The 24538-nt window shown below is 46.5% G+C and overlaps 1 protein-coding gene across 3 annotated transcripts in view; it reads left to right on the top strand.

Annotated features, from left to right (window-relative positions):
- The window catches only part of KIAA1671 (KIAA1671 ortholog), an 84428-nt gene that overhangs the window by 43128 nt on the left and 16762 nt on the right, over positions 1 to 24538 (top strand). For 2 of the 3 annotated variants that reach the window (XM_053363259.1, XM_053363258.1), the window contains exons 2-5: positions 9618 to 9736; positions 20565 to 20805; positions 20896 to 21073; positions 22412 to 22536. In XM_053363259.1, coding sequence (XP_053219234.1) covers positions 9618 to 9736; positions 20565 to 20805; positions 20896 to 21073; positions 22412 to 22536 — 663 coding nt within the window. Of the gene's footprint in view, positions 1 to 4377; positions 4533 to 9617; positions 9737 to 20564; positions 20806 to 20895; positions 21074 to 22411; positions 22537 to 24538 lie in introns of those variants that run through there. The other variant, XM_053363260.1, reaches the window with a different exon arrangement.

Here is a 24538-nt window from a genome sequence, read left to right as displayed (position 1 = left end):
TAATAATAATAATAATAGTTTATTATTTATACCCCGCCCATCTGGCTGGGTTTCCCCAGCCACTCTGGGCGGCTTCCAACTGAATATTAAAAACAGTACAGCATCAAACATTAAAAACTTCCCTAAAGAGGGCTGCCTTCAGTTGTCTTTTAAAAGTAAAATAGTTGTTTATTGCTTTGACATCTGCTGGGAGGGCATTCCACAGGGCAGGCGCCACTACTGAGAAGGCCCTCTGCCTGGTTCCCTGTAACCTTACTTCTCACAATGAGGGAACCGCCAGAAGGCCCTCGGCGCTGGATCTCAGTGTCCGGGCTGAACGATGGGGGTCATAGAATCATAGAATCATAGAGTTGGAAGAGACCACAAGGGCCATCGAGTCCAACCCCCTGCCAAGCAGGAAACACCATCAGAGCACTCCTGACATATGGTTGTCAAGCCTCTGCTTAAAGACCTCCAAAGAAGGAGACTCCACCACACTCCTTGGCAGCAAATTCCACTGTCAAACAGCTCTTACTGTCAGGAAGTTCTTCCTAATGTTTAGGTGGAATCTTCTTTCTTGTAGTTTGGATCCATTGCTCCGTGTCCGCTTCTCTGGAGCAGCAGAAAACAACCTTTCTCCCTCCTCTATGTGACATCCTTTTATATATTTGAACATGGCTATCATATCACCCCTTAACCTCCTCTTCTCCAGGCTAAACATGCCCAGCTCCCTTAGCCGTTCCTCATAAGGCATCGTTTCCAGGCCTTTGACCATTTTGGTTGCCCTCCTCTGGACACGTTCCAGTTTGTCAGTGTCCTTCTTGAACTGTGGTGCCCAGAACTGGACACAGTACTCCAGGTGAGGTCTGACCAGAGCAGAATACAGTGGCACTATTACTTCCCTTGATCTAGATGCTATACTCCTATTGATGCAGCCCAAAATTGCATTGGCTTTTTTAGCTGCCGCGTCACACTGTTGGCTCATGTCAAGTTTGTGGTCAACCAAGACTCCTAGATCCTTTTCACATGTACTGCTCTCAAGCCAGGTGTCACCCATCTTGTATTTGTGCCTCTCATTTTTTTTGGCCCAAGTGCAATACTTTACATTTCTCCCTGTTAAAATTCATCTTGTTTGCTTTGGCCCAGTTCTCTAATCTGTCAAGGTCGTTTTGAAGTGTGATCCTGTCCTCTGGGGTGTTAGCCACCCCTCCCAGTTTGGTGTCATCTGCAGATTTGATCAGGATGCCCTTGAGTCCATCATCCAAGTCGTTGATAAAGATGTTGAATAAGACCGGGCCCAAGAAGAACCCTGTGGCACCCCACTAGTCACTCTTCTCCAGGATGAAGAGGAACCATTGATGAGCACCCTTTGGGTTCGGTCAGTCAGCCAGTTACAAATCCACTGAGTGGTAGCATAGTCAAGACCGCATTTTACCAGCTTCTTTACAAGAATATCATGGGGCACCTTGTCAAATGCCTTGCTGAAATCAAGGTAGGCTACATCCACTGCGTTCCCTTCATCTACCAGGCTTGTAATTCTGTCAAAAAACGAGATCAGGTTAGTCTGACATGACTTATTTTTCAGAAATCCATGCTGACTATTGGTGATCACAGCATTCCTTTCTAGGTGCTCACAGACTGTTTGCTTAATGATCTGCTCCAGAATCTTCCCTGGTATTGATGTCAGACTGACTGGGCGGTGTCAGACTGACTGGGCGGTATGGAGTGGGCGATATGGGTGGAGACGCTCCTTAAGGTATACAGGACCGAGGCCGTTTAGGGCTTTAAAGGTCAGCACCAACACTTTTAATTGTGCTCGGAAACGTACTGGGAGCCAATGCAGATCTCTCAGAACCGGTGTTATGTGGTCCCGGCGGCCACTCCCAGTCACCAGTCTAGCTGCCACATTCTGGATTAATTGCGGTTTCCAGGTCACCTTCAAAGGTAGCCCCACGTAGAGCACGTTGCAGTAGTCCAAGCGGGAGATAACTAGAGCATGCACCACTCTGGCAAGACAGTCCGCGGGCAGGTAGGGTCTTAGCCTGCGTACCAGGTGGAGCTGGTAGACAGCTGCCCTGGACACAGAATTAACCTGTGCCTCCATGGACAGCTGTGAGGCCAAAATGACTCCCAGGCTGCGCACCTGGTCCTTCAGGGGCACAGTTACCCCATTCAGGACCAGGGAATCCCCCACACCCGCCCGCCCCCTGTCCCCCAAAAGCAGTACTTCTGTCTTGTCAGGATTCAACCTCAATCTGTTAGCCGCCATCCATACTGCAACAGCCTCCAGGCACTCACACAGGACCTTCACCGCCTTCACTGGTTCTGATTTAAAGGAGAGGTAGAGCTGGGTGTCACCTGCATACTGATGAACACCCCGCCCAAACCCCCTGATAATCTCTCTCTGCGGCTTCATATAGATTTTAAAAAGCATGGAGGAGAGGACGGAACCCTGAGGCACCCCACAAGTGAGAGCCCAGGGATCTGAACACTCATCCCCCACCACCACTTTCTGGACACGGCCCAGGAGAAAGGAGCGGAACCACCGTATAACAGTGCCCCCAGCTCCCAGCTCCTCTAGACGGTCCAGAAGGATGTTATGGTCGATGGTGTCAAAGGCCGCTGAGAGATCCAGCAGAACTAGGAAACAGCTCTCACCTTTGTCCCTAGCCCGCCGGAGATCATCAACCAGCGCGACCAAGGCAGTTTCAGTCCCATGGTGAGGCCTGAATCCCGATTAGAAGGGATCCAAATGGTCCGCATCCTCCAGGCGTGCTTGGAGTTGTTTGGCAACCACCCACTCAATCACCTTGCCCAAGAATGGTAAATTTGAGACTGGGCGATAGTTGGCCAAATTGGCTGGGTCTAAAGATGTTTTTTTAAGAAGCGGTTTAATGACCACCTCTTTCAGCGGGTCTGGGAAGGCTCCCTCACAGAGGGAAGCATTCACCACCCTGCAGAGCCCATCGCCCAGCCCTTCCCGGCTAGCTTTTATCAGCCAGGAAGGGCAAGGATCAAGGAGACGGGTGGTCGGTTTCACTTGTCCGAGCAGCCTGTCCACATCCTCGGAGGTAACAGATTGGAATTGATCCCATGTAACAGGACTAGACAGAACTCTAGCACTCTCCCACCCTGGCCCTGCTCCCACGGTGGAGTCTACCTCCTTCTGAATCTGAGCGACTTTATCTGCAAAAAACTTTGCAAAAGCATTGCAGGAGATCTTGGGGTCCCTACCAGGCCCCGGTGGTGCAGGTGGTTCTGATAGATTGCGAACCACCTGAAAGAGTCTCCTGCTGCTGTTTTCTGCAGATGCAATGGAGGCGGTGAAAACGGCCCTCTTCGCTGTTGCCATTGCCACTTGGTAGGCTCGACGTTGAGCTCTAGCCCGTGTCCGGTCTGATTCAGAATGAGTTTTCCGCCACCGGCGCTCTAGCCATCTCAACGATTGTTTCATCAGCTCCGGGGAAAACCACGGGGCTCTCCGGGCTCCATGCAATCAGAGAGGGCACTTCGGAGCCAGACAGTCAATAGCCCTGGTTAGCTCCGCATTCCAGCGGGCCACCAGGGAATCAGCTGAAAGGCCATCAACTTGGGATAAAACATCCCCTACCACTCTCTTACACATGTAAGTCAGACTCTGTCATGTTTAACTGTTGTGGTTTCCAGCTAAAGAGTTCTAGCAGGGAAAAGTCTAGACACCTTCTTAAAATGACATTTGTAAGACTTTGTGAAGGGGGAACCCATGAAAAAAGTCAATATTCCTTGTCAATATTTCCTAGACCCAGTGATGTTTCTGTGTCCTCTGCTGGATTTCAGAGACAAGGGATATTCAACTGGATGGCTTAAGTTTGGACTATCTGATGCTTCAGACATAGAGGATATTGGGAGTCCACACTATAGGCAAAGGAAGGAGAGTGGCTCATTGGCAGAGCATGTGCTGTGCATGCAGAAGGACGCAGGGTCAATCCTCAGCTTCTCTGGATGGGGCTGACAAGGTCCCTTGCCTGGAGAACCACCCCCGGGCAGTACAAATAGAACAGGCTAGAGGCACCGAAGATCTGGCTTGGCATAAGAGAGCTTCCCATGTACCCACAATGGTGTCCCAGCACCCTGTCAGGGCTCCAAGGCACACCTTTTAGACTGCTTCCTTCTTGGCCCTTCCCCCCACCCTGCCCTTGAAATGTTGGCTACCCCAAGCCACTCATGTGCTGGGGTTCAGAGGGTTGGGCTGGTGGCTGCACTGGCTCCTTCTCCTCTCTGCATCTACAGAGGAGTCATCAGCTACAGAAAAATGCTGTGTCTTCATGCTGTGGGAAATCTTCCAGATAACTGCCATGGCTGGTGAGGTCAGCTGGGATAGGATCCTGCTCAGTTCTAGGAACTGTTTATCTGTTGCTGCAGCAGCAAACGTTAGGGGAGAGGAAGGTTCCTCTCACTCAGGAAATTGCTCTGCCTAACGCCATCTCCACATTGGACAGGGGTTCTTCACCGGGTCTAGAAGAAGGCATTGGGCCATGTTCAGATCCTTGTGGGCAAAGTTAACCTATCCAGTAGTGAGTATTTGGAAATGGTGCTTGGATTTTGTGTGTGTGTGTCTTGGTGTGCTTTCTGGGGAGCAATATGTGGATTTTGCCTTTACATTTCTGTGTGGTCAGTAAACTTTTTAAAAGAAATATGTGCCTGTTCTGTATCACTCAGTTTCCCATGGGCATCTGGTTGGCCACTGTGAGAACAGGAGGCAGGGCATGAGTACTCTGTTAGCCCTCTGCTCAGTTGGAGTGGAGACAGGAAACCTTGAGTAAAGTGACATTAAAATTGTCACCTGATTAAAATGTTGTGGTCAGTTTAATCACTTAAATATGTACATGTGTAAAAGCAATAGTTCTGTTTTATAGAATGCCCTTGGAGCAGCCTTCCCCTACCTAATGCCCTTCAGATGTTCTGGCCTGCAACCTGCATTAGTACCAGCCGGCATGGTTGTCTGGGAGTTGTAGTCCAAAACATTTGGAGGGCAGGAACCAAGATGGAGTAGGCTGACAACTTGGAGGCATTTTTTACAATGCAAAGGGAAACAGGCCACGTCTGCCTGCTGTGCCACCCTCTCTTTTTATAAATTCATTGCATTAAAAATAGATTTAAAGAACACATTGAGTAATTGAGGGCACATTTTTAGTCAATGAAAGGGTTTTTAATCCATCTAGCTAAACATTGCAGCCATGGAACTGCAGGCACTCCTAAAGCTGTGCTGGTAGAAGGGGGTTGCTTGTTTTCCAGGCACAAGCTGCACGGGTTGACTGTGAAAGGAGGCTTGCAAGTAGCTAGTCACCAGGTTACCAGGGTTGCCTCTGGCAGTTCAAGCACTTTGCAAAAGTTGGTGGTTGTCTTACTTTAGGGTTGCAGGTGGCCCATAGCTTTTTAGGAAGGCTGGAGAAAGTTATCAGGGCAGGGGCATACTTTTGTAGTTGCACTGAAGCAAAAAAACATATCCCAGAGACTGCCTCTCTATGCCCCATCTTGGTATATCTGATCTCCCTCTGAGAGAAATTCCAATCCATCCACTGACTTAGAAACTAGGATGTGTGTGGACAAACATTTGTGAGAGTGGCTGGACTTCCTTTTTCTGAAAATTCACCCCAACCTGAGCCTAGCTAAGAGGTGCATGAGGGTTGGTGTATTTTAGCTGATTGTTTGGTTGTGTGTCATGTTTTCAGTGGGATAGTGTGGTGAACAGAACTGTATTTAACTAAGCAGGCACCAAGGATTGCTTGCTGCACCTTGAATGCATCATGTGGATTCTGGTGAGTAGTTACATTGCAAAGCAATGACATAGAAGACTGCTACAGGTCTAGGGGAGCTATTGCTCAGCAACTTGGCTATGGGCGGGGCACCTTGAACTCTTCATACGAATGCTTCTGTATGGTGAGGAAATTTCCGTGTTCTTAGGTTGCCTTTGTGATGACTTTTGCTTGCAGTGGTTAAGAACTGCTGGCTTAAAGAGCAGCCTGAACATCAGACTCTTTCAGATAAGGGCACATTGTGTTTTTACTACTGGGGGGGGGGGGCAGAGTGGCTGCGGCAACCTAGTCAGATGGGTGACATATAAATAATAAATTGTTATTGTTATATAAACCTTTTCACCAGCCACAGTCCCAACTGCAGCACAGATATTCTGAAAAAGGGGTGTATGGTTGGGTGGGGGGTGTTTGTTTCTCACATACGCCACAGACTTGGGCTTTTTATTTTATTTTTTATTTTATTTTACAAAGTTTGTGATCAACCTGTGGAAGGAATTTGCAATCAAATGCTACCAGCTGAAATGCAAAGGATAAGAGACAGAGAGAGCGCCATTTTGCTACCAGAAGGTGCCAGCCTGTGTCTGTACCAGTCCTCTCACTTTATGTGGACAACATGGACCCACCAAGAAACAGCCTGTAGCAGTAGTGTGCAACTCAGCCTTGCATCTATGTGCCCCCGAACCACAAACTGGGGTGCAACTCTTTCAAATGTTTTGCCTGGAGGATTTTTTTGGGTGTCTCTTGACACTTCCCATCATTGGTAGAAGAATTTCCATAGCACATTTTGATGTCTAAAGATAATCTTTCATGACACAGTCATGGCTTACACATTCAAGCTGTCCCTTTAGCAGACTTTTTACTCACAGGAGGTGTGTTAAAAATGTAGATTTTTCATTGTACTCCATGTACACATTTACTGGGTTTTTAAAATTCCCATTGCTGATGGTGAGTGTGGTGAGTAACCAGGCTCCTGTCCAGCGGACTAGTTAGCGAGTTTCACCCAGAAGCTCCTGTAGGTTCACATGGCCTGCTCTGGCCAGCTGACTGCAGGGCCTTCTTTTGGTGGTGTGGCTCCCAACCTCACACCCTGCATGTTCCAGCAGGTATTTAATGTGTCGCATAAATAACATGTGGTGGCTGTTTGCCTCAAGATATTCATTGAGCTGGAGGTTCTAAACTCTTTCCCCAAGACTGAGTCTAAAACAAAAATGTTGTACCACGGAGTCTCCATTACCTTAGTAGAGCAGCTGTACTAACAAACTGGAAACTTTCATATGGTTTGGGTCAAGTAGTTTAGAGCAACATGTAATTATTCCACAGTCTCTCACAATCCAAATCAGTTCTCTCTATTTCTTATTTTTCCAACCTTAAATTTAGTTCTCCACATTCTTGCAACAATTTGAAATTTTCTTTTAGAAAAAGCTCATGAAAGTTCATCAGCATTTCGGTGTGAATTTATCTGAATACATTCTGTATGCAATTGTGCCCAATACACACATTCATGCATACCAATTTCCCCGGCACAATGCATTTCACTAATCTGTGCAGCTTTTATCTGCACTTTTGGACACATTACTTGACTAGGGAACTATACCTGATTTTTTTTAAAGAAATGCACATTTCAAGGGATGGTTGTGATTTGAGTCACATTTGATTTGGAATATGGGAGTTTGGCCAGTTTGTCTTCAAATGCAGACTAAATAGAATTTCTCCCCCTCCCTAAATCCAGGGCTTTTCTCACAATAAGCCTTTTCTCCCTGCCTGTGTTGTCCAGCCAGAAGCTCTTCTGAATTTTCCCTGTGGGTCAATGCAAAGTCACCCCGCTTTGGAGAGAGGAGAGCCCCAATCCATCAGGATGTTCTCTGGCACAAGAACCCATAGATTATGGTCTGGTGAAGCTTGCTGTGACTCAAACAAGGGGTTTGATTGTGCTTCTGAGTGGAAGGTCCCTTTCCAGTGAGCACAAGAATTTTTGAAGCAAATATTTAAAGGTCTTCTGTGGCTTCTGTTGGACAACAGCCCAGAGGACACCATGGCAAAGTTGTCCACTGGACAAGTTCTTACTCGAGTTCTGCCTTGTCTCACCAGTAGCCACTTGGTCTGGTCTAAGCAACTAAGCAACTAAGACTATAACCTGGGTTCTGGGATCTGAGTAGATCCCCAGGGCTTAAACAGAGAGCCTCCTTGTTTGTGGCTGGGACTTGCCCTCCTGAGCTACCCCTGGCTGTACTTTCTCTCAGTTTCCTCAGGCACAGAAAGGAGTGTGTGTCTATGTTGTAAAGGTCCCTGCCATTAGCAGTGCACAAGTTGGAATCCTTTGGAGTGACCACTCTTGGTGTGTGTTGTTAGCAAATCACTCCTTTGTTGCTAACATTGTGGCTGGTGTGTCACATGTCTGTGTTTACTTCCCTGAGCTGGGAAGGTTCTGAGGACGGAAGAGTGTGGCCAGCCAGCAGCTGAGTTTGAGGACCCTGGCAGTGCTTGAAGAACCTCCTCCTGTGTTTACTTCCCTTCTAGAGGGATGCTGATGGCAGGACTGAGAGCAGATCAAATAACTTTTTTGGGTTTCAGAGGGCCTTGGCAAAGGAAGCACATAGTTCTTTTTTAATGAAAAGCGATTGTCATGATAGGCTGGGTAGAAGGGACCAGAATCATTTGGTGGCTGGAATGGAACTGCATAAAACAAAGGGCTTTTATTGGGCTGACCTAGCTTTATTCTGCTCTTTCGCTTTGCTGTCTCCATTAATTAACATGTACCATATTATTTTTCAATAGCTTTGCCCGTTGGTAGTGACCTAATCGTGGCACAGTTGCCAAGCGAGAGAGAGAGAGAGAGAGAGAGAGAGAGAGAGAGAGAGAGAGAGAGCAGGCCTGTGATGGGCATTCCGTAAACAAAAGGGGTTGGGCAAGATAAGAAGGACCTTGAACAGGTTAGCCCAGGGGTCAGCAAACTCTTTCAGCCACTGTCCCTCAGACCTTTGGAGGGCCAGACTATATTTTTTTTGGGGGGGGGAATGAACTAGTTCCTATGCCCCACAAATAACACAGAGATGCATTTTAAATAAAAGCACACATTCTACTCATGTAGAAACACGCAGATTGCTGGACCACCTGCGGGCCGGATTGAGAAGGTGATTAGGCCGGATCTGGCCCCCGGGCCTTAGTTTGCCTACCCATGGGTTAGCCAAACAGAAAAGAAAAATGTATAAAGTGAGAGAAAGGAACACTCAGTACCAGATTTTGGGGTGTTCACTGGTTTCTAAAACTAGCTTTGTCTAGGCAAGATGAGTCTATGCTCTGTTTCCTAAGAGGAAAATTTGGCACATTTTGTGAGAGAACCCTGCTATTTTTCTGTGAGTCCTTCTAACTCTTTTCCCGCATGGTACAAGAAGGCTGACCCAGGAGCCCCACCCCCATTACTCTTCCTGGGAATCCCCTCTGTCACACAGCCGGCTTTCTAGTCAAGGATGCTCATAGCCCTCACACAGCAACAATACCTAGAGCAGTTTAAGTGACACCAGGTTTCAGCCTCCTTGAAAGTTGTCCTTTTAAAGGTGACTTCCCCATATTTTTGGCCCTTTGCTGTATTGGGGTGGGGCTGTTTATAAGAACAAGCAAGCAGCCATGGAACAAGGGTACACCTCTCAGTTTCTACAGATGATTCCCTATAGAAGGTGGGTGTGGGATGCTTGGGAAGCCTCTTGGGGAGGCCACACCCTGCTAAGTGCCAGGAGGAAACAGACATCACGACCCTTTATTCGCCATCACTCCCTAGACCTGCTAGCTGTTCCTTGCCCTAGAAGGGGCTAATGCATGCTCTCCCCCCCCCCTTGTGTGTTGCAGGATCAGCTGAAGCAGTGCTTTGGCAGGCCAGCTGCAGAAGCCAAGGACACCGACACGCTTGTGCAAGAGACGGACAGTCAGTATGGCACCTGGAGCGACCAGCGGCACAGTGTGGACAGGTGAGGCTCCTGGGGTGGCAACCCTGAGCAGCCAAGGTCCACAGATCCCTTTGTAAGGGAGAAGGGCTTGCTCCCACCTGGAGTCAGGATCCACTTGGGATCTACCTTTCTCATTCCCAGTCTCTTATAATGGATGGGAGCTGGGCAGTGGCTCCTTCTGATCCCTGCATTTTTGCAATAGGCTTGAACCTTGGAAACTGAGCCCTTGATCTGTTTTGTGTCCTTGGGCAGAGGTGCTGCCTCTAAGCTTCAGTTCCCCTTTTGCAAAAGGGGCAGAGCGAAGGCTGTGTATCACAGGCGGCTTGGTAAGCTAGAGCTGTACAGAATGGCAGAACTGAGAGGCTTTTGAGCTTCTGGACTTGATTTCAGTAAGGCTTTTGACAAAGTCCCCAATGATATTCTTGTGAAAATGCTGGTAAAATGTAACTGTTAGGTGGATTTGTAGCTCGTTGACTGACCAAGCAGTATTGGTTAATGGTTCCTTGTCATCCTGGAAAAAAGTGACAAGTGGGGTACCACTGGGTTCTATCTTGGGCCCATTGTTGTTCAATGTCTTTATAAACGACTTGGATGAAAGAATTGAGGGGATGCTCATCAAATTTGCAGATGGCACCAAACTGGGAGGGGAAGCTAATGCCACAGAAGACAGATTCAAAATTCAAAATTACCTCAACAGATTGGAGAACTGGGCACAAGCTAACAAAATGAATTTTAATAGGGACTATCTATATCTATATCTATAGTCCCTATTAAATATATATAAAGGTAAAGGTACCCCTGCCCGTACGGGCCAGTCTTGACAGACTCTGGGGTTGTGCGCCCATCTCACTCAAGAGGCCGGGGGCCAGCGCTGTCCGGAGACACTTCCGGGTCACGTGGCCGGCGTGACAAAGCTGCATCTGGCGAGCCAGCGCAGCACACGGAAACGCCGTTTACCTTCCCGCCAGTAAGCGGTCCCTATTTATCTACTTGCACCCGGGGGTGCTTTCGAACTGCTAGGTTGGCAGGTGCTGGGACCGAGCAGCGGGAGCACACCCCGCCATGGGGATTCGAACCGCCGACCTTTCGATCGGCAAGCCGTAGGCGCTGAGGCTTTTACCCACAGCGCCTATTAAATATATAAATGAATTTTAATAGGGACTGTATATATATATATGAACAAATTTTAACATAATCCCTACTGGTAAGATGGTCACAAAATAGATTTCCAATTACACCCCCACCCCACGATTTTCCCCAACTTCCCTTTCTGGTTTATAACGTATTCACTTCTCCTGCATGTTATCTTATTCCCTAATATAGTAAAGTTAAGATTATACTTCATTATTATGTTCTATTTGTTGATTGTGTTTACTCAAACCCTGCAAGTGAGTCCATTTCCTTATGTTGCTTCTGTATGTACATCATAAAAGGTTCTCAGTCTTTTTAAAAGTCAATATTGTCCTTATCTTTAGGTCTTTCAGTCAACTTCACCATTTCAGCATATTCCATCAGTTTTTCTTTCCATTGTTATTTCGTTGGCATTTCATCGCCTTTCCACTTTTGAGCTAGTAAAATTTTAGCCACTGTTGTAATATACATAAATAATTTTTTCTTGTCTTTTGGCAAATCTTGACCTAAAATGCCTAATAAGAAAGCTTCTGGTCTTTTAACAAAGGTTATCTTAAACATTCTTTTCATTTCATTATAAATCATGTACCAATAGTTTTTAATTATTTTACAATTCCACCACATGTGATAAAACGTTCCTTCTTTTTCTTTACATTTCCAACACTTATTGGAGCTTGTTCTATACATTTTGGCCATTTTCCCTGGTGTAATAAACCATCAGTACATCATTTTCATAGAATTCTCTTTTAACAATACACAATCAGTAAATTTTAAATTAACTTTCCATAACTTTCCCCAGTCTTCCATTTGTATATTATGACCTATATTTTGTGCCCATTTAATCATTACCGATTTAACCTCTTCGTCTTTCGTCTCCCATTCTAACAATAAATTATACATTTTCTTTAAAAGTTTATTATTATCCTCTGTAATTTCTCTTTGGAATCTAGATATGGTATAACCAAATCCTTTCTTGTTATCTTCTTTAAAAACCTCATTTAGTTGGCAGTGTTGCAGCCAATCATGAACAAAGTCTCTAATCTCCTCATAATCCAGTTTCCATATTTATCCTTTTGATTGATATTCCCTCTGTTGGGGCAACCCACCAGGGCATTTTTTGTTCTAATAAATCTTTATATTTCCCCCATACTTTTATTAATGATTTCCTAATTATATGGTTACGGAAGCCTTTATGTACCTTCTCTTTACTGTACCATAAATACACATTGCCAGCCAAATCATGTCCTTCCAGGTCTAATAAATCAGTATTTTCTAATTTGACCCAATCCCGGATCCAAGTAACACAGCTTGCTTCATAATACAATTTAAAATCTGGAAGGGAGAATCCGCCTCTATCTTTAATATCTGTTAATATTTTATGTTTTATTTTCGGTTTCTTCCCTTTCCAAATAGAAATACATTTTTGCCATTTGTCATAAAATCGGGGGGATTTCCTTGTAAATGGCCACCTCATTACTGTCAATCTGGAGACTGTTTTCATAATTTTTTGGAGATTAGCTCCCCTGACCCCAAGCAGTCTCCAGGTTGCCTTTCTAGCTCTAGAAGTCTTCGAACGAAACCCGGTAGCAACTTGATTCTTCCAGATACTCCTGACTTTCCCCCAACCAATCAGCAATTGTCTTGTCAACAAATATGTCAACAAATCTTGTTTCTCCCTCCTTCTCTGGCAAACCTCTTATTCGGAGAACATTGGATTTTTGCCTCATCTCAAGGAGGGCAAGCTGTAGCTCAAATTGGTCCTGCCTGCCCGATAGACCTCTCATGTCGCTCTTAATTACCTCTTGTTCTTCCTGCAATTCTTGGGTGACTTTTTCCGTTTTTTGAGTTTTGGTCTCCAAATTTTTAACGGTTATTTCCATGGCATCTGTCACCTTTTTTGTATGCTTGTATCTCCCCCCTAATATCCTCCTTGACACTATCAAATTGTGTTTGCATTTGTGCCAGCATTTCCTTTTTAAAGTCTCCCAAAATGGAAACCATCTCAGATGCTATACTGCCCTCAGGAACTGAATCTCATCGACCTGAGAGGCCTTTACTTCTTTCTAGTTGGAGAGGCCATCCCTTGCTTACTTACAATTTTATGTCTGTTTAAGAACAGACATTAAAAACACTGGCAAAACAATGGCTTCTCGGTGTCACTCTTATCCAGGGGTCGGCAAGGTTTATCTCGCTTGGGCTGGTTCACTCCACTAGAGATCCCTCCATGGGCCAGATCGTGTGCATGCATAAGCATGCGCAGCCGTGATTTCCGGTGTCTGCTGCGCAGGTGAGATTTTCGGCGTCTGAGTATGCGCAGACGCGATTTTTGGCACCACAGAAGCGAGTCCCTGCATTGCGCTGCACCGGTTTAGCACAGCGTGTGGGGGCTCGCCGAGCAGGCAGCTCGGTTCGGGGGCGGCTCGTGGGCTGGTTAAATGACCCCCGTGGGCCGCTTGTGGCCCATGGGCCTTAGCTTGCCTACCCCTGCTCTTATTAGTTGTTCAGATTTTTGTTTCGGTTCTCAACCTAATAACAAGAGCAAACAGGATGGAAACGAAAAAAATCAAACTGTTCGCAGAGACATAGTATGTTCACCAATACAAAGAGTACGCATTTAGCAAATATGGACAATGTAACTTTAGGTTTATAGGAATTTAAAGATTAAACAATTTAAAGATTAAACTGTAGGCACAGTTAACAAAAAAAAATTTAAAAATGTAATGCTGCTCACGGCTGCTCAGTTCTTTTGATTTATTTATTATTATTATTATTATTATTTACTGAATTTATATACCGCCCTATACCTGGTCTTTCAGTACTTCCAAATAGTTCCTGTCACACGTGGGTAATTGTAAATTGTAAATCCAAAATGTTTATACATCCAAAATAATTGTAAATCCAAATTAATATGATATTTTCCTTACACACTGGTCTTCACCATTCTTCATATTACCGTATTTTTCGCTCTATAACACGCACCTGACCATAACACGCACATCGTTTTTAGAGGAGGAAAACAAGGGAAAAAACATTCTGAATGAAACAGTGGATGTATCATTTTTGTGCTTCATGCTGTGGCCACAGACATGTGATCTGATGGTGAATTTGTGGTGACCCAATGCAAAGATCCTGAGGATCCATGTAGATCCATGCTTTGTAACCACATTTTTGCACCATTGCAGCCCCAGGCAACAGTGGGTGCGTGATTTTTGGGGGGCAGGCTGTAGCCATGGACATGCTATGTGATCTGATGGTGAATTTGGGGTGACCCAATGCAAAGATCCTGAGGATCCATGTGGATCCATGCTTTTTAACCACATTTTTGCACCATTGCAGCCCCAGGCAACAGTGGGTGCGTGATTTTGGGGGGGCAGGCTGTAGCCATGGACATGCTATGTGATCTGATGGTGAATTTGGGGTGACCCAGTGCAAAGATCCGGAGGATCCATGTGGATCCATGCTTTTTAACCACATTTTAAGTGGGGAGGGAAGGAAAAACACAGAAGGGACAAGGAGCAGGAGAGGGGTGTGCAGAGAAGCAGGAGAGGGGTTTAACGGGAGGGAGGAAAGGAAGGCAAAAGTTTTCCCTCACCTACCCACCCAAGCCAGCCAGCTCGCTCCCCCCCCCTCTCCCTCCTGCATGTTTTCAGCAGCACCGGAGCACAGAGACTACACTCTGCTTTCCCCTCTGCTTGCCTGGAGGGGAGGGGCTTTCCCTGCTCTTTGTTCCGTTTGAGCAAACACAGCAACGAAACAGAGGAGGGTGGGCAGTAAGACCCTGAGGCAAAATGCAGGAAAGAAGGTTTCAGGTTTCCCTTCTCCGAGACGCGCGATTTGATTTTTGCCTGATTTTTTTTGCCTCCCCTCGCGCCATTTGGCTCCAGGGACCACACATTCGCTCAATAACACGCACAGACATTTCCCCTTCCTTTTTAGGAGAAAAAAATCTGCGTGTTATAGAGGGAAAAATACGGTATTTCTCACAACGTATGCCCTCCAGCTAATTCCAGGCACTCTCCTGTCCCGAGGGTCCCTCCCAGAGTTGGGTGAGTGTTCACCTGCTTAGCTTTGGGTCTGATTGTGGAGATCCAGGTGTTATTAATCCAAAATCCAGAAACCCGGTGCTCTTTTGTCAAGCTCCAATTTAAAGGATATTATTCCAAATCAGGACTAATAGAGCACCTTCCAAGTTTAGTGTCAAAACCAATCCTGTTAAATTCCAAAAAAGAAAAAAAATAGTTCTTTTTTTTAAAAAAATAATAATTTTTATTAAGTTTTCCATTTTAACAATCCAATCAAATCACATTAAGTATTCCAAATTATACATATACACATCAAATAATCCAAATATTCTGCTGAGTTATTAATTTTTTATTGGGACTTCCCATGCTTCAAGTTCAGACTGCTTTTGATAGTCATTTCTAATAGTTCCTTTAAATCTTCCTGTTGTTTTCCTTCTTTCATGGCCTCTGAGTTGTTTCCACAAGCGAGTTGAAGTAAAATGATGTGTTTCTGTGTGAATTTTATGTGTATGATACCCCTCTGTCCTTTGCAGTATCTCCTCACATGCTGGTATTTCTGCCGAATCAATCCAAAAGTCTTTTCGCTGCTGGCAGCCGCCATCTTCTCTCAGTTCCGATGTAATCAGTTATAAGCGTCTGCTCATTAATTTTCCCAGACCGGTTGCATCAAACATTAGCCTTTCTAGGGGAGATTTACCAAATCGGACTTGAAGTACAAATACAGTAGCATATTAAAGGCTCACCTCCCCCTATGACTATTTATAATTCTGCAGCTCAGTCTTATTCCATCATGGTGGTTTTCCAAATTAAAAATGTGTCATGAATCCTCCAACACAATCTAGGAAACCATCCAAAAAATTTTAACATCCTCCAGCGGCTAATGAGATCCTGCTTTTTTCTAATATCAACAGTTGGAGAATCTTTTATCTTCTTCCAAGCAATTCAAAGATCAAAAGCTTTAATTATATAATATTATTATTTCCACACAGTTTATAGTTTTAGAGACATATTTATATCAACAAATAGAAAACTTTTCAGTCTCGCTTGCTATAAATGATGTAAACGGTTCTTCTGGGTTGTTGTTTTTTGCCAAGTATCATAATAAATCAGAATACAATAGTAAAAAAGGCTTACCCCCCCCTTTCCGTTCCGTTCAACGTACCAACTTATATGTTATCCTTTTTCCGTATCTCAGTGGCTGGCTTAATTGGCAGAATAATTTCCCCCTCCTCACTCGAAGCATGTCCAAAACTTAAATCCAGTTTTTCATCTTAAGAAATGGAACTTGGTGCGCTTGCAGAGACAGCGTCTGGGAGATCCAGACTCCCTTGGGGGCTTTCCATCCAGTGCCCTCACCCCCTCCTTCTTTATGAAATTGGGGCTGGTTTGTTGGGCATCCGCAGATGACACTGCATCTTCCCATACCCCAGGAAGATTTTGGGAGGCTGATTACTCCCATCTCAGCCTCTAATTACCCCGTAGGAGCCAGAGTGATGGTATTTTCAGCCATCTTCCGTGGCGCCTCAAGCAGAAGTCCAGAAAATATAGTTCTCACCATAGAAGCGTCCAATATTGTCCTTTAAGCACTTACAAATCCTTCCCTTGCAGTTGGCAGATTGCCAGAAAACGGAAGTTGACTTCCTCTTTAGTTTCTGTTTGGCAAATTTAATTTTATTTGGATAAAATAACTTTTAAACTGCTTATTGTTCTTCAGCTTCAATTGTTGTTATGCAAATCTCTTGCTTGCTGCGGCAGCCTGTGACTTCAGCAGGCAGAGCTGCGATGAAGCCTGGAGTGCGCTCCACTGCACTCCACCCCCCCTCAGCAAGGTTCTTGGGTGGGCGGTGGGAGCTTGGTGCTTCTGATGGACCACTCAACACTTCACTAACCTCAGTGAAACTTTGTGTGTGGGGGGGTGCCTAGCCCTGGCACGCTTCCCTCTTGTCTCTGCAAGCCTCGGAATGAACACTATTTACAGAGCGATCAGTTCCACGCTGCCATTCCGCTCGGCAGGAAACTGGAAGTGAGATGCGCAAATAAAAGATGGAAGGCACCTGGCTTACTAACAGTACATGTGAAAAGGATCTCGGGGTCTTGGTGGACCACAAGCTTAACATGAGTCAACAGGGTGGTGCAGCTGCAAAAAAAGCTAATGCTATTCTAGCCTGCATCAACAGAAATGTAGTGTCCTGATCAAGGGAAGTAATAGTACCACTCTATTCTGCTCTGGTCAGACCACCCCTGGAATACTGTATCCAGTTCTGGGTGCCACAATTTAATAAAAATGTTGAAAAGCTGGAACATATGCAGAGGAGGGCAACCAAGATGATCAATGGTCTGGAAACTAAGCCAAATGAGGAGCGCTTGAAGGAGTTGGGTATGTTTAGCCTGAAAAAGAGGGAACTGAGATATGATTGTCCTCTTCAAATATATGAATGGCTGTCCGATGGAAGATGCAGCAAGCTTGTATTCTCCTACTCTGGAGGGTAAGACTTGAACCAATGGCTTCAAGTTACAAGAAAGGAATTCCGACTAAACATCCGGACGAACTTCTTACAGTAAGAGCTGTTCGATGGTGGAACAATCTCCCTCAGGAAGTGGTAGACTCTCCTAACTAGAGCATGCACCACTCTGGCGAGACAGTCTGCGGGCAGGGAGGGACTCAGCCTGTGTACCAGATGGAGCTGGTAGACAGCTGCCCTGGATACAGAATTGACCTGCACCTCCATGGACAGCTGTGAGTCCAAAATGACTCCCAGGCTGTGCAACTGTTTCTTCAGGGGCACAGCTACCCCTTTCAGGACCAGCGAGTCCTCCACACCTGCCCACCTCCTGTTCCCCCCAAAACAGTACTTCTGTCTTGTCAGGATTCACCCTCAATCTGTTAGCCACCATCCATCCTCCAACCGCCTCCAGGCACTCACACAGGACCTTCACCGCCTTCACTGGTTCTGATTTGAAAGAGAGGTGGAGCTGGGTATCATCTGCATATTGATGGACACCCAGCCCAGACCCCCTGATGATCTCCCAGCAGCTGCATATAGATGTTGAAAAGCATGGGGGAGAGGATGGAACCCTGAGGCAGCCCACAAGTGAGAGCCCAGGGGTCTGAACACTCATCCCCCACCATCACTTTCTGGACACGACCCAGGAGGAAGGAGCGGAACCACTGTAAAACATCAGTTATCCATCTTTCCAGGCAGAGGTCCATCCTTTAATGCAGGGGTCAGCAAACCTTTCCAGCAGCAAACTTTTCCCCTCAGACCTTGTGGGGGGCTGGACTATACTTTTTGGGGTGAAATGAATGAATTCCTATGCCCCATAAATAACCCAGAGATGCATTTTAAATAAAAGGACACATTCTACTCATGTAAAAACATGCTGATTCCTGGACCATCCGTGGGCCAGATTTAGGAGGCAATTGGGCCGTATCTGGTCCCCGGCCCCCTGCTGAAAAAGTTTGCTGATCCCTGAGTTAAAGATATCCTTCATTGCAAATGGTGAGGTCATTAGGAGGTGGTCTTAATTGACCTGGAGAGCTGATGAGAAGAGGCTGCCTTTGGCTGCCTGGTGCTGCCATTTCTGGGCAGAAGAAGCTGCCTAAAGATTCTGTTCTTGAGTGTTCTCTTTTCAAGGCCTGTCTGCCTCTCAGTCAGTCGGCACCAGAGCTTGAGAAATATGCCTGTTCAGTGTCTTTTTAAGGCAGCAGCCTCTTAAAATGGTGCTGTGAGATGATGCTTAGTTGTTTCAGGCTTCTGTCCACTGTTGGTGAGTTCAGACGTGAGCAGCCTTCCCTGGGGTGGGAGGGTGGTTTGTGTCTCAGCCAGGTGGCCACCTGCTAAGAACAGCCAGGCCCCAGGAGGTTGTCAAACTATGCCACGCTTCTGCTGCTGTCGTTAGAAACCATTTGGGAATGCTGATTTGGCCAGGAAGGGTCCCTTTAGGGGATGTCACTGAGTTACCATCCAGAACAATTGCTGAACTGGGACTGGGGAGCCTGCCTAACTCCACGTGGTCCTCTGCAAGTGACCAGTTCAGATCTGTCTTAATAGAGGGTGAATAATTGTGGGGAGGGACGCAGGTGGCGCTGTGGATAAAACCTCAGCGTCTAGGACTTGCCGATCGCATGGTCGGCGGTTCGAATCCCCGCGGCGGGGTGCGCTCCCGTCGTTTGGTCCCAGCGCCTGCCAACCTAGCAGTTCGAAAGCACCCCCGGGTGCAAGTAGATAAATAGGGACCGCTTACTAGCGGGAAGGTAAACGGCGTTCCGTGTGCTGCGCTGGCTCGCCAGATGCAGCTTGTCACGCTGGCCACGTGACCCGGAAGTGTCTGCGGACAGCGCTGGCTCCCGGCCTATAGAGTGAGATGAGCGCACAACCCTAGAGTCTGGCAAGACTGGCCTGTACGGGCAGGGGTACCTTTACCTTTACCTTAATTGTGGGGAGGGGGGTGCTGAAGCAAAGGAAGAGTTGAGGGAAGGAAGCAGACAGGTTGCACAGAGAAAGAGTGCTCAGTAATTCTGCTGACCCTGTGCGCACCCCCCTTTGTCTTTTGCCGTGGACAACAGCCCTTCACAGGAGAGGAGACCCCCCCCCCAGGGTTTCAAAAGCCAGCCTAGGTCCCATAGGGGTCCATGGAGGGAGCTGTCAGTCTTTAGCCATCTGAGACCAGGCTGAAATGGGCTTTGCTTTTCCATTCTTCTCAAACGCCTCCTGCATGTGACAACCAGGCTTTCCAAAGCCTGATACTCCTTTATACCTCCAGCCCCCTCTGCTGCTTCTTAGCAGCCCCAGGTAATCCCTTCAACCTGAACCATTGGTCTGATGTTGGTGTATAGAAGCCTGTGGGCATGCAGTGTGTGGGTTCCCAATCTGGCTAACCACTGTGGGGAAAGAGTAAGGGACAAGATGGTTCTTTGGGTATGATCACTGGGGCTTTTCTCTTAAAATGTCCATCATTCTCTTCATGGAAACTCCGAAATGGCAGTTCTGCACTTCCTTCCAAGATGCAGTCAGTGTTTTCTTCCTTGGTACCTGGACTCTTCAGTGTTGCAGGGCATCCTGGGACGCCCTGCCTCTCCTTGGCTTTGTAAACATATCACTTCCTGTGCTCTGTGGCAAGAAAGGGGCAAGAAAGGAGGAATGCCAAGTGAGATAATAGGTTATTGTCAGTATTACTACTGTTATTCATTAACTGTCCTCCTCCCTAAGGTCCCAGGGCAGGTTACAACATTCAAAAACAGCATCGAAAACAGTTTAAAACAATTTAGAATCACAGAACTAAGAGGGATCCTAAAGATACACATCTCAGGTGCCAAAGGCCAGGGTTTCGGCATTTCCCCAAGGCTGTATGGTGCAGGTCCCACAACTCAGGGGTTGCAACAGAGAAGGCCCTCTCCAGCCCCCCACCCCCACCCTGCAATCCTGAGGGAGCTACCGAAAGGGCCCCCTCTGCTGATCTTAACATCTGGGTGGGCCTCTAGGGAAAATAGCACTCCACATGTTGTTTGTGCCATTGAGTCCGTTCTGGGGACAAGAAAGGCCGGCCTCCCAACACAGGAGGTGAGGTTGAGCTTTAAGCAGCCTGCTTCAAGAGGCAGCTGTCTCCTGGTTTGGGGGTGATTCAGTCACCCCCCAGCCTTCCCTGCTTTGTATTCCTCTGGCTAACCACTGCTCTGTTCCCCTTGGTTGTCGTAGCTTTGTGCCAGAGTCCCCTTCCTCAGAAAGCAACATGGCTTCAGCCCGGAAACAGCCCCCCAGCAGCCGGTTCTCGTCCTTCTCCTCTCAAACAGATCCTGCCTCTGCAACCGACCAGCACGATTCCTCCAGGGACCACAGGAGCACCAGTCTGGACCGCTTCAACACAGATGTAGAATCTGCAGACGGGGCTAAGGCCCCTGCGTTAGCAGGGGACGGCCCAGACTTCTCCTTCCTGGAGGTAAGTTCTTGAGGCATGTCCCTGAGGGACACATTGCAGGCAGTGTTGCAGGTCTGTGTTTGACAGCATGTGTGTTTGTTCTTCTCAAAGCAAACTCCTGTGCTGGACTCCAGTGTCTTGAAAACCCGCGTGCAGCTCAGCAAAAGGAGGCGCCAGCACCGAGCCCCAATTTCCCACTCACTCAGAAGAAGCACCGGGGGAGACACTGAGCAGCGGCTCTCTGTGACAGAAGAGGCAGACAGCACGTGGTTGTTCAAGGGCTCCACAGGTAGCAGAGGGAAGGTGTCCTGTGCTATATTGTTGTTGTTTAGTCGTGTCCGACTCTTCGTGACTCCATGGACCAGAGCACGCCAGGCACTCCTATCTTCCACTGCCTCCCGCAGTTTGGTCAGACTCATGTGCTATATAACCAGACCCTGTGCTATATAACCTGTCCCAAATCCCCAGAATCTGCCAAATAGTTCCATGAGTGATACAAGTAAGCGAGCCAAGCTGCAGGATCCCAGCCAATTTGAACCTGGATTACTTGCCATCCTTGAGCATGTTGAAAGGGTGTTGGATAGCACAGAGCTGTGTGCCTGGTCGTTGTGCCCTTAGAATAGTGTCCAATGGATACATTGTCAGGTGCAGCTACATGCTCTCTAGCTTCCTATCTGGATGGTTCACTGTGAGGGAGAGGTGAGGTGGGAGACCTTAGCCAAAAGCACATGGAACTGGGCACTTCCCGCCTTTGTAGGTTGGAAATACCCATCAGTGCGGCTCCGAGACTTTCATCATCATCTTCGTCCACTTGTTTCTATACTGTTTTCTGGCCAAGACCCACAAAACGGTGAACAAATTAATATGAGAGACAATACAATAAAGCTATAGTAAATACAAATGTGGACGTAAATCCATTTAGCAGCACACGGTTATTCATACTTCATACTTTCCCAAGCTGCATTTGTGCTCAGACCAAAACACAGCTGCCACCCACAACACAATGGCCCATGCGACGGGCTTCTCTCTGGAAGCAGCTGTAGCTGTGGGACTCACTGGCTCAGCCTTCTGGCTCTTCAACAGGCTGCAGTTCTCCAGGTGCAAATGCAGGAAAGAAGGGAGGGGGAGGCTAAACTTGATTTTCACCTCCCAGCCAGCAAGGATCTTATTACTGCTGCCCTGCTACCTCTCCAGTCATCTCTGTACCTGGAAGGGTCAGGAAAGGTTGTGTAGACCCAGAATTCCCCCATGGTGCCTCTGGTTGCAAAGCGGGTGGTTGTTGGAGCAGCAGTGGGCCCTTGGCTAGTCTTGGGGCCACAGTGCCTGACCTTTCCACCACAGGGAGATTGGAGACAGAGGGACCTGGTCAGCAAAGTCACAGAGGCCTGGGCAGGAGCAAAGATGGCAGAGGGTGAAGTCGCATCCCCCGGCTGACCAAGCTGCTTTCTGGTGCTTCTGGCTTGGGAGAATTGATTGGAAAGTCATCCCAAGGACTGCTTTGAAAGGAGACAGAAGCTGCTGGTGGGAGGGGGACAAGCAGTGGGTTTCTAGCCCTGTGTTTTGTGCCTTCCCTCCCTCCCTCCCTCCCAAAGTGTCTGAAGCCTCATGAGTAATCCTCATTCTTAAGCAGAAAACTCAGCCAAGAAAGAAGACTCTGGTGAGGACGGAAACCCACAGCCAACAGAGAGGTCGCCCATCTCTCAGCTGCAGAGGCTCCCTGTCTTTCCAGGGATGGACCACTCAGCCCTCAAGGTGAATGTTGGTGCACCCCCCCATACACACTTGTCCTTAGCATTGGGAACCTGTCGTGGAGTGTATTTCAGAGACACTGTGGAGAGGTTGATTCTGCCTCAACCTGCGCTGAGAAACACGGGGTACTAGTTCATGTAATTTGGTAGCACAAGAAGAGAAATGTCTTGGGGGCACTTTAGGTACCAATGGAGCCCATTCTGAGCCCCAAAGGCACCTGAGGGTGGGCTATGGAAATGGAGTACCTCACATGTTGCATGCAAGGAGGCAGTGGAACGGTGTGGGAGGAAGGGGCGAGTGACTGGAGACTGGGAACAGGATGCCCAGTAGACAGCTGGGAGGCCCATGCCCTGTGCTGTGAGCCTCCATTCCACGCTGCCTGAAGAGTTAGGAAGCTGCCCCTTACCGTGTCAGAACGTTTGTATTATTGTATTATTGCTACAATTAATTTATTTATTGCCTTCCAAACCACCATCTCAAGGTGATTTACACGTCAGATAATTAAAAGCAGTTAGAAACACAAAAGTAACAAATACATTTGTTTTTTTTTAAAGATATTTATTGAGTTTTTCCACCTTTATACATTAAAAAATCAAAAAAAGAAAAAAACAAAAAAGTTAAAAACACATAAAGTTTACAATCCTTATTTTCAATAACATATTTCCCTGACTTCCCCACACCTCCCCTTCTTATATTCCAATTCAAATTGTTAATTCAACAAGTTCTTGTCCCCAATTTTTGACCTTTTTATATTTAATTCATTTTAAAAAAACCAATTTTAACTTATAAACATCAGTATTTAAGCATCAGTGCTCATTCTTAAAACTTTTTTCTAAAGTCGACCCAAATTCCCTTCCACGAATTTCCCAATTTTCATACTAATAACAAAACAAAATAAAAAAACCAGATTATAATTCTGCACCCTTTGGATTCCCAACCCCCCCCCTTTCCCGGTTTCAATCCCCAACAAATGTCCATCAGTCTTAGTCTACTATCAGCCTGGAGACCTCACGTCCGAGGCTCTTAATTCTCTCTCAATTCCTCTCTGCCAGTTTTTTTGGTAGTCCTTAATATTAAACACCAGATCTCGGAGAAGCTCTGTCCCGATAGGGTCCATATTTCTTCCAGCCAGACCTCCATACTTAAAAGCGGAGCCCGAATCTTGTTTCTTACTCCTTTTAAGTCCAAATGTCCCAAAAGCTCCAACTTTCACCTTAATCAAATTTGTAATCCGTAGGTCTTCAGATCTCCACATAAGGAGATCTCTCCATTCTTCAATCTTCAATTCAAAACAGATTTTCATCATCCAGTACTTATTTTCCTTTGTAGCCATCATGTCAGGCCTCTGGCTCTCCTTTGTCATCTGCAACATTACATCTCCTCCTTCCTTTTCCTCAGAAACAACATATATCTCTTTCTCCACACTCTCAAATCTTTCAAGTTTCTCTTCTTGTCCAGCTGCATGGACTTCATGAGTCAAGTCCTTATCAAATTCAATGAATTTGTTTACTGTTAAGTCCAGAGTTGCAACATTTGTAGCCAAAACATCAATTTGGCCTTGTAACTTTCCCAAGAGAAGAAACACTCTGTCCAATTTAGCTTGAATTTTTCCTCCTTCAGCCATTCTTGTAATGTCCCAAAATCCCCTCTAGAGGGATTTTGGTTACTTTATCTTCCTTCCAGTTCAAATCCAAAAATCAAGTTAGTTCTTCCTTGTTTTCAACAAAATATAACCAAATTGTAGCAAATATATCCAGCAGAGACAGCAGAAACAAAGTTCTCTTTTTCCTTCTTGACAGCTAATTTGACAGCTGTCACCAACTCTTCTATATCTCCTCAACAGGCTCTCTCGCGGATCACTCCCGGGTCTGGGGGGGGGTGGCACTTCAGCTCTCAAAATTAGCTCTTATCCTCCAGTGAAATTACTTATACTGCCAAATCGTGAAATTAATGTCTTTTACCCAATAAAGAAGAAGAAATTCTCTCGACCTTAGTTAGCTACTCC

The sequence above is a fragment of the Podarcis raffonei genome, chromosome 13 (genome assembly GCF_027172205.1).
Source record: "Podarcis raffonei isolate rPodRaf1 chromosome 13, rPodRaf1.pri, whole genome shotgun sequence".
Lineage (NCBI taxonomy): Eukaryota > Metazoa > Chordata > Lepidosauria > Squamata > Lacertidae > Podarcis > Podarcis raffonei.
The sequence above is the reverse complement of the archived record's forward strand: the minus strand, read 5'-3'. Positions and strand labels throughout refer to the sequence as shown.